The 13,944-nt window shown below is 52.3% G+C and overlaps 1 protein-coding gene across 1 annotated transcript in view; it reads right to left on the bottom strand.

The window, feature by feature from the left end:
* The window catches only part of KCNK5 (potassium two pore domain channel subfamily K member 5), a 34,537-nt gene extending 21,439 nt beyond the window's left edge, over positions 1–13,098 (bottom strand). The window contains exon 1 of the mRNA XM_037519643.2: positions 12,703–13,098. Within this exon, the coding sequence (XP_037375540.1) occupies positions 12,703–12,888 (186 nt within the window). The 5' untranslated portion in view covers positions 12,889–13,098. The remainder of the gene's footprint in view (positions 1–12,702) is intronic.
* Between the last annotated feature and the right edge of the window lie 846 nt (positions 13,099–13,944).

Here is a 13,944-nt window from a genome sequence, read left to right on the forward strand (position 1 = left end):
GGGCAGAATGTGGTAGCAGGAACCGCCCCCCGTCCCCCCAGCTTCCCAGATAGGAGGTGGGCTCATGTGAAAGCTAAAGGACCACTGTGATGGTCCTGCCTCTGGCTTTGGCGACTGGTGGGAGAAGACAAAGGAGACCGCTTCATGGCTGAGCATGTTCTTGAATCATTACCCTCTTGCACAGTACAAGGCTTGGAATCTAATGGGGCACAAGTCAAGGGCCTTGTAGAGATAGGTGGGAATGGGTAGAAACAAGTTACCTCAGTGCCTGGTGCTTGAATTCGGGGGGTGGAGGTTAGTTCTGAGACTGACAGGACTCAAAGGAAGGGAACCCCCCAGGCCCAGGCTCAGGGGAGCCCTTCCCAACAGCCCAGGCCTACAGCAGCTTTTCTTACCTCAGAACACAATATGCCGCACCCCTACTTAGCTTATCCTACGCGGGAGGCCACACACCCCAACCTCAAAGGCAGGGATAATGTCTAATACTTATAATTCCCACCACCCTTAAGCCAGTCCTGGGCACACAGCTGGTGCTCATTAGCCTTAGTAATAACTCATTAGCCTAAGTGAGCAAGTCCTTGGCTCAGAGAAGGGCAGCGACCTGACCGAGCCACACAGCAAGTCTCCTGAGCCAGAGGCCCAGGGTGGAGGCAGCTCTGCCTTCCAGTCCCCAGCTCGCAGAGCTACTTACTCCTCAGTAGACAGATCTCGCCCAGATGAGGCTGGATTGTGGGGGGTGAGGGAGGCGGGGTGTTGAAAAGCTGATAATCAGGACACCCTCCCTCTTCCTGCTCCCTGGGGATGCTGACAAGACACTCCTGCAGCGGCTGCCCCACTTAGCGCAGTCAGCACTTCTCCCTCTCGACAGGCAGCCCTTCCACCCGCTGCTCCAAAGGGGGCCGGGACGCTGAGCAGGGAAGGGCACCCTTCCAAAGCTAACACTGTCAGGATGCATTCCTCAGCCCGGGAGGTGAGGGTTTTATTTGAACAGGAGTGACTGGGAAGACGTGGGCTACCATTCTTTCTCCTCTGGAGGGATTTGGGAACAGGTGCCATCACGCTCCCGGGGGCATGGGAGGCACAAGAACCTTGCACAGAACACAAGGGGCACCCAAGCCAAAACAAACATTCAAGTCCACATGGGGCCTGTCCTGGGGTCCTCAGTATACTGCCGGACAGCCAATCTCTGTGCCCAGCCAGGCAGGCGGTACCTGGGTGGCACTTATACCCCAGGAGAAAGACAAGACTACAGCTATTCCCTCCCAAGGGGCAGCCAGACTCCTGCTAGGGTTCAGCCCTGCGAAATCACCTGGGATGTGGAAAATGTGTCCCAGCTGAGGGTCAAGCCAACTGGAAGTGGCAAGTGACATGGGGTTGCAGACAGGAAGCCCACAGCACTTGTACCCTCCTCTCTAGCTCCTTGGTTCCTTGCAAGCTTTGGGGCTCAGTCTCTGAGTCCCCTGACCCACAAATCCTGCAGTGTGGGGTCAGGGATCTGTTAGGACTGTAAGGATGAGGACACAGGGAAAACGGGTTGGGGGAAGGGGGTGGAATAGACAGGTCAACTCTGAGCTGTGACATGCACTTACACAACCCAGGTTTTCCCGCTTTAATAAAACTTCTCACTCAAAAATGGCAAACAAACCTACATCTGGTCAATGTGGATGGAAGCTGGTGTCGGAACCTGCACGACTAGAGCGAGCAGAGCTCTGCAAGAGGCCAGCAAGTGCGCACACAGCACCGTGGAAGCTGGCAGGACAGGAGCAGGGCACCCAGTCCCGAGGGTGGCATGTGGCCTAGCAAGATGGGCAGGACTGGTGCTAATTTGGACACTGCGAGTCAAAACGAGGCCACTCTGCAGAGTCCTGGCTCTGAACTCAGAATGCTCAGCTTCGGGCTGCTCCACCAGCTTCGTGATCTTGACTCAGTGATTTAATCTCCCTGCTTCACTTGTCTTATCTGAGAATGAAGTTCCCCACAGAGCCCATCTGCCCTTCCCCCACTAACTGCCACTAACTTTTTCTTGTAAAAGTTGAAACTTGCTGGGAATATGCAGGGCTGTCAGATACCTCTCCTTCCTCAGAGATGGGGTCCTGTGTGTAGGGAGGCTGGCTGGAATCAAGGGCAGGGATGCAGAAAGAGGGGAGGCCACACGGGGTAGCCAAGCCTAAATTACTTCAGCCTCCACAAGGATGTAGGCTGAGTCTGCGGGAGAAGTCACAGAGTGTTTTCAGAGTTGGGGGGGTCTCATCCGACCCCACCAGGATCCCTGGTAGAGTGCTATGGAAGGGATAGAGCCCTGTTAGGCTGGGTGGCGATCACCTTTCAACCAACCTCCTGTGGCCCCTGCTCCAAGAAGCCTTCCCTAATTGCCCCCACTTAGCTTTAATTGCTTCTTTATTGTACTTCCCTCCTCAGCCTGCCCAACCTGGTGAGTACAGTTAACCTTGGAAAAGTTACATAACCTCCCAAGGTCTGGGCTTTGGCTGCAGGACTATAAAGGGAGGTCAGTTAGATAACTATGAAGCACCCTCCAGCCTCAATGTTTTATGATCCACCACTAGGAGAGGTGCCCAGAGCTTGCCCCTCCTCTTCCATCATCCACCAGCCCCACCCCAGACTCCAAGGTGGGCTCTGGGCTCCTGAGAAACAGTCAGCCAACAGCACTTTGGCAGGGATACTTGGGGAGCAGGATGCCGGCTGTGATGGGGAAACTGTCCAGGGAGGCAGCAGTTCATTACTACCCCAGGCTCCAGATGGCCCCCAAAAGCCTCAGTTTCAACTTTTATACTATATCCAAAAAAACCCTCATAGTGGTAGGGAAGCACCTTACTCACAGTAAGGGTGTGCTAGGCGGGTTAGGAAATCAGCTGGGCAGTTCAGCGCAAGAATAAGTGTTCTGCATTCCAAAACACCATGCAGGTTTTAATTTGAAGGTCACTAAAAAGGTGTAAGAGGCAAGGTGACCAAAAACTCACTGAAACCATATTCTGGGCCTGGGCGAGCAGCGTTGACGATAGAGACTCTGAGTCCCCAGTTCTTTACTGAGCTCAGTTTTCCCATCTGGCAAAGGGCACATCTTTTGGCTGCTGGACCTCACAGTCAGGCGCGGGTCTCTGCCAAGGGTGGAGTCTGGGAAGTGTGAAAAGTCTGTGTTCCCAAGCTTCTGGGAGGTCACCTAGGTGCAGGCAACACCCCTGCCCCCTCCCCTGGGGCCACATCCCTGGTCAGCATGTTGGGGAGGCCCTGAGGGGTGGGAAAAACCCATTGCTGAATCCAGTCATGCCAAGGAGGTATCAGCTGGGGATACCTTCTCCCCTGCAAAACAGCCCGGCCTTCCTGCAAACAGCCCGGCCTTCCTCTTGCTCCTCCTCAGAAGGCTCTGAAGATCAAACACAGTTTCCACAAGGAAGGGGCAGGGGGGTGTTGCTTCCCTCCCCCAGCACGTCCACTTGCCCTCTTGGTTTCCGCCGTACGTGGCCTGATGACATTCCCCAAAAGGCAGAGACGGGGAGCATTCTCTCTGCAGCAGGCCTCAAACAGGCCTGGGCACATAGTATGTGCTTAGTAAATATCTGCTGGCTGAAGGACAGGGTATTTGCTCTGCCTCAAATTCCTTGAAAGCAAATCTGCGGCTCCCCTCCAGCACAGACAGGCTAAACATGCTGGACTGGCCTTGTTAATCTCAATGAAAAGGAGTTTAGGAAAAGTTATGAAACAAGGGATGGGAGGAAGGGGAGCAGAGAAAGGGGTTCCTGGAAATACACACGCAGAGAGAGGGCTATGAGTTTTCGAAGTCCCTCAAAGAGAGAAGATGATAATAAGCTGACCTCACAAAGGCTGACTGGGAGCCAGCATTTTGCTGTTATCTGCACGACCCTGGGGAGGGGGTGGGTGTCAGTCATCACTCTCTCCCAGGCTCTGTGCTCAGGGCTTGCAAAGGCCATGCGATTTGAACGTCTGTCCATAACCTCAAGGCAAGCAGCCCCACCTCTTGTGGTGTTTAGAGGGAATTTAATATCAAAATAAATTTAATAGCAAAATATTAAATATTGATAATGACAGTGTTCCGTTCTCTCCTCCTTGAGCTCCCCCAACCACCACCTCCATGACCGGGAGCTTCTATGACCAGGAGCCAGAGGGCTAAGCTTGGCTGAATCCACTCAAGTAAGTACCTTGACCTCACAAGAGGTTGGAACTTCCTGACTGGACTTGCAACCTGAAGGTCCACATGGCAATGGGTGACCTCCCTCAGAGCCTGGCACCCAACAGACATGTCTGAGGAAGTCAAGGGCCCCCCAGAACCCATACACTGAGCATGTCTAGAGGGCCAGGCCTGGGAACACAGCGCCAAAGGTGGGGAGTTATGGCCCTGCCCACATGGGGCTCATACTGTCTAGGGGCCTAATTTAACAAGCCTTCTGAGGCTTCTTGAATAATTGGAGATGTGAATTCTGGCCTGGGTCACACAGTACAAACCGGTACTTCAGGGAGAATTTGGACCCAGGTTAGAATCCCTACACAGTAGTTCAAATAAGGGTCTCTGGGCTTTAGCCCCAAACACTGGTCCTCACAAAGGGAGGGGCTTGATTGACTAGGGCCCCGGCAGCCTGAGTGGTCTAGGAGCCCCCAGCCCTGCCCAAGCACCAGGCCTCTGGCTTCTTCCCCAACTTCAGGACTTTCCCTCATGGAAGGGCTGCCTAAGCAGCTGTTGCCAGATTACAGTGGACCATGGGAGGTGACAACAGCCAGAAGTATACAATCCTGCCTAAATATTTCAGCAGGAAACCCAAATATTTAGATGGAAAAGAGGAAAACTAGAATGACTGGCTTTGAACTACATTTCAAAGACAATCAAAGAGACCTGGCCAGCAAGAGCCTCCTGAGAGGGGAGGTGGGTAGAATCTGCCCCAAGGGGGGCACAACTCTGACCCCAGATCCTTCCTGACCACTCTCCAGGGAGTCCATCTGGACCTAGGAATTCTCCAGAAGGGAAAAGGCTTACCCAAGGGCAGTGACAAGCCAGGACCGGGCAGAGAGCTTGGCCCTGCCCCCAGAGCAGGGAGCAGGGCCCTGGTAAAAGGAAGAAGTAATCCTTCCAGATTTTCAGGTGTTGACATTAACTCTTCCAAGGGGAGGGATGGAGTTACTTTGCAAGAAATGGAGAACAGTGGGTGAACCCATTAGGAGAGCTGTGGTGGGTTTTATCACCTGCCATCTCCAGATGAGCTCAACCCATGGTGGGGCCTGAAGCTGGCATCATCAACAGGGCCCTCACAGGAAGAAGGGTACAGGAACTCAGTGAGTCACCTGCTGCTCGTGCCAGGCACTGTCTGCTGTGTTGACATGCATTCTGTGGGCAGGTGGGAGATACTACACTAATAACCGATTTACTCAAGGTCACAGCTGAGTAAGCACCCTGTCCCATGTACCCTAAGTGTGGGAAAACATGCACTCCCTGCTCTTTCCCACCCATCAGCCTTTCTCCTTGATTTTTCCCACCTGCACTATAACTCCACCTAGAGCAGAACTGTTCACAGTGTGGGTCCTGGGTTCAAGTGCCTGTTCTTCCCTTCCTAGCTAAATGGCCTCAAGTAAATTGTTTCCCCTCTCTGGTGCATTCTGATGCTTCCACCATGAGGTTGTGCTGGTAAAAATACCTTTGAGGAGATGATGCACAAAAACAGTTCACATTGCCTGGATCTGCGTCCTCCACTCGGGACAGGCCCTAAGGCTCTGAAGTCAGTGAGGAGGAGGCCACTCAGTCTCTTGCTAGGCCATGTAGACCTGGGTAATTCCTCTCCTCCAGTTTCCATTATGGGAACTGCAGTAACACCGAACCCACAGGACTGGTTCAATGAGATATATATGCCTGCAACACAGTAGGTTTTTTCAGAATGAGTGCCTGCAGGGCCACTGCTCACACCACACAGCCTTCAAGGCTGGCCCCAACTCCCCTCCCCCAACCCCCCCTTCTCATCTCAAGGTGCAAACTTGGAATGCTTACCAATGTCTACCTGGTAACAGTTGCTTGCCTTTCTCTAGATTAAGGGCTACCTGAGGGCAGGGCCTGAGCTTTGTTCAGAGCCAGAACCCAAAGGTGAAGGGGTTGTCCAGGCCTCAGGAAGCAGGAGCTGCATCCTCCAGGCCTCCTGACCCTCGTCCACCTCCCCGGCTCTCCCATCTGCAACCCGTCACTCAGCACGTAGGACCCATTTCCCCTCATTTCGCCACCACCACTGCAGTCCCGCCACTGCAGTCCTGTTTCTCTCCCCAGCTGTCCTGAGCTTCAAGGACTAAAGCCCCTGCTGCTTTCTGAGAAACAACAGCCAGCAGGGAGGTCCCCCTCGGTGTTTCCACCTTAACTTTGCCCAGCTCTCTGAGGTTTGGGGAACAGATTATCACCCCACAAAAAATCCAGAGGCCTCGGGCAGCTGTTCAGAACTTGAGCACATCACCCCCACTTTTACACAAAGGAGCAATGAAGGAGGGTGGATGAAGGCTTTAGGGGGGATTGTGACTGTGTGGACTGGGTGGAAAAACCCACACTTCTTCATCACAGCAGAAGGAAAAGGGAGGAGGCGTTCTTATCAGAACACCCATGGGGTGAAGGGACCAGCCTACAGAAATGCCGTTACTTCAGAGTAGAATATTCCACTTCTTTTAAGTTGCAAACGGCTGTGAAGGAGTGAAATGCTGTTACTCCTCTACTTGAACATTGCAAAAACTTGGTGAGTTCAAATTCCTTGGCTAAACCCAGAAAGGCTTAGTCATCTGACCCTCACCTCGGCCTGTGGCTGCTGCCGAGGACCATGATGCACTCTGCACCACCCTGGGGACTGGGGGCCAGAAAGAACCTCCAACTCCACTTCTTTGTCTAACTCTAAAAGCCTGGTTGCGATACAGGGATTGCTGGATCCTAGGATATTCTATTTTTTTCTTTTTTGAGGTATCGCTATGCAATTTTCCACAGTGCCTGCCCCATTTCACACAAGACAAACACCGTATGATTCCACTCAGTTATCACACATCTAAAGTAGTCAAATTCACAGAAATGGAAAGCAGAATGGGGTTGGGGAGGGCTAGAGAAGAGCTGTTTTATGGGTCTAGTTTCAGTTTTGCAAGATGAAAAAGTCCTAGAGATGTTTCACAACTAGGTGATGATATGATATTTAACACTGCTGAACTGTACACTTCAAGACAGTTAACATGGTGCAGTTTACTATGATAAAAACGAAAACCCATCCCTGATGCTAGCTGTATTCACCATCCTTGGACATGGATGTCCCACAGCAGGGAAACTGTGTGTCTAGAAGGGCAATGGTGGTGAGGGTGGCTGACATGTCTCAGAACTATGTGACAAACTCTGTTCAAGGACCTGTGAGATTAACATGATAGTTTGCCTTCAGAGGCCCCCTGGTCCCAGAGGTACTGCTCAGATGTGAGGTTAGTGGCTCCTGGAGAAAGATCCCAGCTGTGAGCATGTCAGCCCATCCTTAGAGAGGATGGACAGATCTGAGCTCCTCTTATTCCAGGGAGTCCAGGGGGACTCTAAGTAAGACTCACCTCTAACACCTTCTTCATACCCCAGAAGGAACATGGGAAAAAGGTGAATGGATATTATGCACTTTCCTACACCCACCTCTGTCCCTGCCTGTCACCCCAGTTCTAGCCAATCAGTTCCTGTAACACCACTCAGAATGAATATCAACTCATTCAGAGACTATCTTGGGGTTCCATCTCAGGCACCCAGCTCCTCTGCCCACAGCCTTATATTTCCCTGCCACCCTCCCCCCAACACTACATATAAGAGTTCAGAGGCTGAGCCCGATCTGACAGCAAACAGCCAAGTTCAAGATGAAAGCTCTTGGCCTGAGGTCAGAGTCAGCCAAGCACAGCATCCAAAACCGGAGGATTGTGTTTCTTTTAAACGCCAAGCTATAAATAGGGCAAGACCCCAGGAAAACACTTAGAAGCAACCATCATCACCTCCCTTGCCCCCTTCTATGGGACGCCCCCCACCCCCCACTAAAACCTTTCAGCACTTGCTCATTTCTGCCTGCAGTTCTTTATCACAGTGACCTTAAGGGCTCCAGTTAACTCTCCAAATGATTTAGTAAAAAATCCACTTTTAACTGTTAAAACTCTAATCAGGGCAGATAACTAAGATTTATCAATTTGAGAATTTTTTTTCTTGGCTGTTCTCAACTTCAAGCAGAAAATAAGCAAGAAACAAACAAACAAACAAAAAAACCCCAACAACAACAAAACAAAACAATACCAACAACAAAACACAACCAGCCAGTTCAAAAGGGATCACACTCTTCCCTTTCCTCTCAAAACCCAACTTCTCCCCTTTTCCACATCTGCAGGCCTGGTGGTGAGAGTTCAAGCCTGAAGTAATGAAGCAGAGGCCTCCACCATCGGGGATAAAAGATCCATTGTGCTCCCTTGCTTACAAAGGCAGTTAAGTGGACCAGTGCACTTCACAATTTCCAACAAGGCTTGAAACAAGAGGTTGTCATGTTAACCCTCCATTCTCCAAAATTCAAGTAATGAGCCCCATTCGAAGTATTTTGGTCAGATGTAATTTTACCAATGAATCCATGGGGGGGGGGGGGCAGTGTTTTGTTTTTTTCTTTGAAACTTTGGGAGGAGTGGTGTTAATAAGAGAATGTCAGGACCACAAAATTGGAATTAGCCTTACTACTCTACTACTGTGGACTCGAACACCCAGTGTAGTAAGAAGGGTCTAGAAAATAAAAGAGGAGGGATCAGGCACACTCAGAAAGACTTAGGGCAGGACAGTACAGTTTGGGGCTTAGGAAGGAAGGAGGCCTGAGTGATCCAAGAGGCTTCAGGGAACTGGAAAGCTATGTGAGCTGTCTAGGAAAACCCAGAGTTGGGAATGGGATGCCTCAGTGGAGAGCTGAGGGGGCCCCTCGTGCACACCAGCCAGAGCCACAGCCTAAATAAAGCCTGCAGCCTCCTTCCCCAGGCTGAGAAAGGGCAATAGCCTGCCTTCTGTTAGGCCCCACTTCCCCTTTCTTTTTCTTGCTAAACCCTCCTAATTCATCTTTCTCTCCAGCTGCCAATCTGAGCGCTGCGTATCTAATTCATTTTTGTGCTCTCAGCCCTCTGCCCAATGTCTGGCACAGTGGGGGCTTAATACAAGCCTGCTAAGACCCGTACACTTGGGAAGACAGCACGCTCTGATTTGAAATCTGACCCTGCACTATATGACCCCAGACAAGTTATATCATCTTTTCAAGCAGTATCTATAAAGGGGGGTGGTGGATGGTAGTCAGGACTAAGTTATGAATGGACAGGAGATGCAGATTCAAAATTTTGGCACATGGTGAGCTCTCAAATCCTTCCTTGTTTATGCTGACTGCACACAGGGGCTGTGTCTGTCCTCTCTTCACCCCATCCCTCCAATTTTGTTTTTTTGGGGTTTTTTTTTTTTGTGCTTCCAAGTAGTGGGGTGGGTTGGTCTGTTGCTCACTTCAGTAATAGGAGGTGCCAGGTCACCCAGGTGTTACAACACAGGAGAGTTCGTTGTAGGGGAAACAGAAAATAGAACTTTCCGCTGACATGACTACGACAGAACCAATTGACTAAGCTCACAAGATACCAACCATTCAGCAGCTTCACAAGCCCAAGGGGCTGACATGTACAAGGATCAGGCTCTGGATGCAGGCACCCTGGGTTGCCTGGTTCCTGTGCTCAGCTGTGCCCTCCCCATTGAGGTCCCTGAACTCCAATTTCCTTATCTGAATACTTAGGGTTGCTGTAAGGAGTACCTTAAAGAACAATGGTAAAAGCCTTGACCAACGTGTGTTCAATTAATGCTGTAGACAGATGGTGGCCTGCTGGCTTTCCTCTTAGGCTATCTTGCTGAATCCTTCTACTTTAATTGAAGCTCATCAGACCCTCATTTTGCAGATGAGGGTGAAAGATAAACCACTTGATGGGTAAGTGGTCGAGTCAGCTGGTAAAACCCACCTGTGCCCTTTCTTATACCATGAGGCATCACTCACAATGCCCAGCACACAGTAAGGAGTTCAATAAAAGCTGATTCCTCTTGTGGGAGCCTTGGTAATTTGGGAAGAGGCTAGTTGCACCGGGTCACCCAATACCTGAAGGAGCAAGCTTGAGAGCAAGGGTTCAAGAAGGTTCTGCAGGAAGGAGGGCAACCAAGCGATCACTGAGTTTTGCGCTTCAGTTTAACCACAGGACGAAAGGGAAGGAAGCACCTAACAACTCAGGTCTATTTCCAAAGAGAAGAAAGGGGCACCACCTCCCTTTCTCATGCATTTGAAAGCACGCAATTTCCAGTGTTTAAAAAAAAATTCCAACATAGACTGCACCCCCCCTCCCAGCACTTCCCCAGTCCTAGCCCCCACCTCAGGAATTCCTAGTCAGGGACCCCTTTAGGGTTACAAAGGTGATTCAGAATCTGATAAAACACAGAACACCTCAGGTGGAAAATGAATGCCCAAGCTGCCAGATGGGAAAGAGGACTTCTGAGTTTTCGCTTTGCTTTAAGCCAATTTCCTGAGACTTAAGGCCATGCCCCAAGTCACACATGTGAAAGCAGAACAAGGCGGATTTCTGCAGACCAAAAGCGATGCTGGCAAAATGCTTCCACTAGCCCATTTTTTTGGGTTTTTCCTACAAGGGAAGGGGACTTGCCCAGTTGGAAACAGTTTGAGAGTTTTTTGGCCAGGGATGGGTACAGGGCTATCCATAATTCTTTCCTAATCAGACTGGCCCAATGCCCAAAACCTTTGTCTAAAGAGATACCTGCCCACATTTTTTAGGGGGGGAGGGAGGGGATCACAATCTCAAAGAGGCATTTTGTTTGCTAGAACACCTACAGAAAGCTGTTAGCCTCCAAAGCTACTACCACCAACCAGATGAACCGACTGCCTCACCCAGACCCCCCCCCCTTCCCTTCTTCTCGTGTTTTGAAGTTTATTTTCCCACATTCAGCCTTGAATTCTTTCCTTCCTTCCCCTGCAGCAGCAGAAGAGCAGCTAAGAGTGAAACACTTAAGACCAGCTCTATTTCTTTGCATCCCCGCTGGCCCTCATCCCCTCCGAACAAAGCCCTAGAGCAAACTAAACAACTCTTTCTCCAGAGGAATTGTTTCCTCAAGGGAAATTATAAAGTGACCCCCTCCCCAACACACACACAGGGCACCCATCCTGGAATGGCTGCTACTAGGAACTAAATCCACCAACTACTTTCCAAAGTTCATCCTCCCCATCAACCACAGTTCCCATTGGCCCCACCCGGAAACAGCTACAGGGCTAGAAACTTTGCCCACTTACATCCAACATGCAACCTGTGGCCTAAATCTCCCCCTTCCAATGGACCCTGAGCACGCATGTCTTTAACTGCCCAGCTGCCAGAAGGCACCTATAAGGGCTCACTTGTGCGAATACCATGGATTAAAAGAGTACCCAGCAAGACCACCTTCCTGTTCTCCAGTGCTTTCAAAAACTGTCCAGGCCAGGAAGGATGGATGAAAGCAGACTAGTTCCCATTGACATATGGGGAAACCAAGGCAGGAACAATGAGAGGCAGTAAGACAGCCATAAAGTATTGGGAGACTGCTAGACTAAGAGCTATTTCTCATCAACCCTCCTTTCTGGCATCTTTCATCTCAAGAGAAATAACCCCTTGGACAATCTACCCCTACTTTACAATCCAGGCTAATCTACAAGTCACTGACTCCTACCCTGGTCCTGGCTGTTCCATTGGTGGGAGGTCATTAGTGCTGAATGAGAAGGGTGGATGATTGAGACTAAGAGCCGAAGTCTCGAACTGGGGTGGAAGTCCTCCCAAAACTGTTTGTCAGGATGGTTAGCCTGGCAGTTAATCCCAGTGAGGTCAATGCCATCCATCGCACATATGCACCAAAAGATAAGAGGCTCCCCATGCCAACACAAAATACCTCCCCATCACCAAAATTCTGCAACCCTTTCTCATTTGCCATCAAAGAGGGACTCCCGGGTTCTGTTCTTTTACTCAACCAGCTACTTTCAAAAAGTTTGACTTTAAGCCCTTGGGGGATGTCAGCCTTCTCAAAGGCCTGAGGGCTTCCTCCTCGTTCCAGCCACCAGCCGCAGTTCCGCAGGGTCTCGACAGAGTCCCTAAATTTCTGCAAAATCTTGCGGGGAATGGGGGATCCCTGTCCAGGCTCCGGCCGGGGGACTCTCTCGCAGCTTCAGCAGGTCTCATTCCGAAAAGCCGGTCGGGCGCTGCACTGGCCGGCGAGCTGGGAGGTGGAGACGCGAGGGGGTGGCACCCGGCTTGGCTCCCGAACTCCGGGAGTGTCTCCAAGGAAAGATAAACGCTTTTATCCACCCCACAGCCTCCCTCCAAGGAGGGAGGCACCCGCACACCCACACCGAGCCAGCGGCGGGTCCTGGTTCACGCGAGGGTCAAGCCGGGAGGGAGTTCTCTGAGCAAACCCGCATCCAGAGCATGGGCGCGTGGGCGACTCCAGGGTCCCCGGGGGAGCTATAGATCCCAGTAGCCCGGCACCCGGTAAAAAATCCTGTCACACCCCCTCCCCCCAGGACTACCCATAGAGACTAAGAGTCATCCAGAGATGTGAGGGGCTTCCCTTGAGCACCCCTAATGCTCCTGCCAGGTCTAGGTGTGTTTATAGGGGTACCGGCGGCGGCTCACCTCCAGAATCTTGTCAAGGCCCTCCTGGCCCAAGCACGGAAACTCTTTGAGAAGATGCGTCCTTTGCGTATAGTAGTTATTTTTGGCTTCTTTCCAGTGCGGCTCTTCGAGCACCTCGAAGATCGCCGCCCCGATGGCCAGGTAGAAGATGATGGCCGAGGTGAGCAGAGGGCCCCGGTCCACCATGGCTCCCGAGCGGCCGCCGCCTGGAGAAAGCCTCCCTTAGCCTCAGAGGCTCCCCGTCCACCCGCCCTCCAGCCTCTGGAAACAGCTGTTTGAATTTGGAGCTCCGCATGCGCAGTACCTCGTCCCCCCGGGCGCCGATCCCCCCGACAAACTCGCTACTCCAAGTCGGGCCCCGGAGCGCGGGGAACTGTGCGGGGACTAGCGCACGCGGCGGGGCGGGCGGCCACCCGCGCGGCTAAGGGGCTGCCCTGGATCGCGGGGGCGAAGAGTTGGGGGAACTCTGGGCCAGACTCAGGGGAGACACGTGCGCCCGCCGTCCGCGCCCAACTAGCAGTGAGCGCCGCGCTCGCCCCGGCGCGCCTCTTTAATCAGCGCGGGGCCAGCCCTGCCCGCCCGCCCGCGCCAGACCCCCTCGGGGCGGGGTCCCCCAGCACCGCCCCCCTCGAGGCCCCGCCCCTCGCGGGCTCCGCGCGGGCCTGGAGTCAGGGCGCGGGGCGCGCGGGGAGGCGAGCCCTGCGCCGGGTAAATTCCCGGGGGCCGCCGCCAGGGGAGGCTGCGCGGCCCGCACTGCCGGAGGAGCTGCGCGCGGGATGGGGGCGCGCGCTCTCCGCGCTGGTGCGGTCACTGGGGCGAGCGCACCCAATGCCGGGGGTCAGGAAGTCATTACTGTTGCATTTTTATTCTAATCCAGTTTTCACGTACGGATGTTTCTGCGACGAACGCTGGCGACGCAGTCTCTTCCCCGCGCCTTGCTAGGAGCCTGGGAAAAGGGTATTAGAAAGGGACTCTAACCCAGCCACCAAGGCTTGACTCCCTGGCGCCCCAGTCTCACCTGTCTTGGGGAGACCCCCACATCCGGAAAAGGTGGGGGCTGCTGGGTTCGCGACTTCTCCCCTCCTTCTGCCGCTGTAACTCTAGTGGAAATACTTGACATCTTTCGTACCCCCAAGTCTATTTAAAATTGCAAACTCCACCCCCCCCATCACCTTTTGGCCTCTTTTTTTTTTTTTTTTGAGCATTAAATAACTTCACTTCATTTGTTTACTCTGTCGCCTT

The sequence above is a fragment of the Talpa occidentalis genome, unplaced genomic scaffold (genome assembly GCF_014898055.3).
Source record: "Talpa occidentalis isolate TD23 unplaced genomic scaffold, MPIMG_talOcc4v2.1 talOcc4.2, whole genome shotgun sequence".
Taxonomy (NCBI): Eukaryota; Metazoa; Chordata; class Mammalia; order Eulipotyphla; family Talpidae; genus Talpa; species Talpa occidentalis.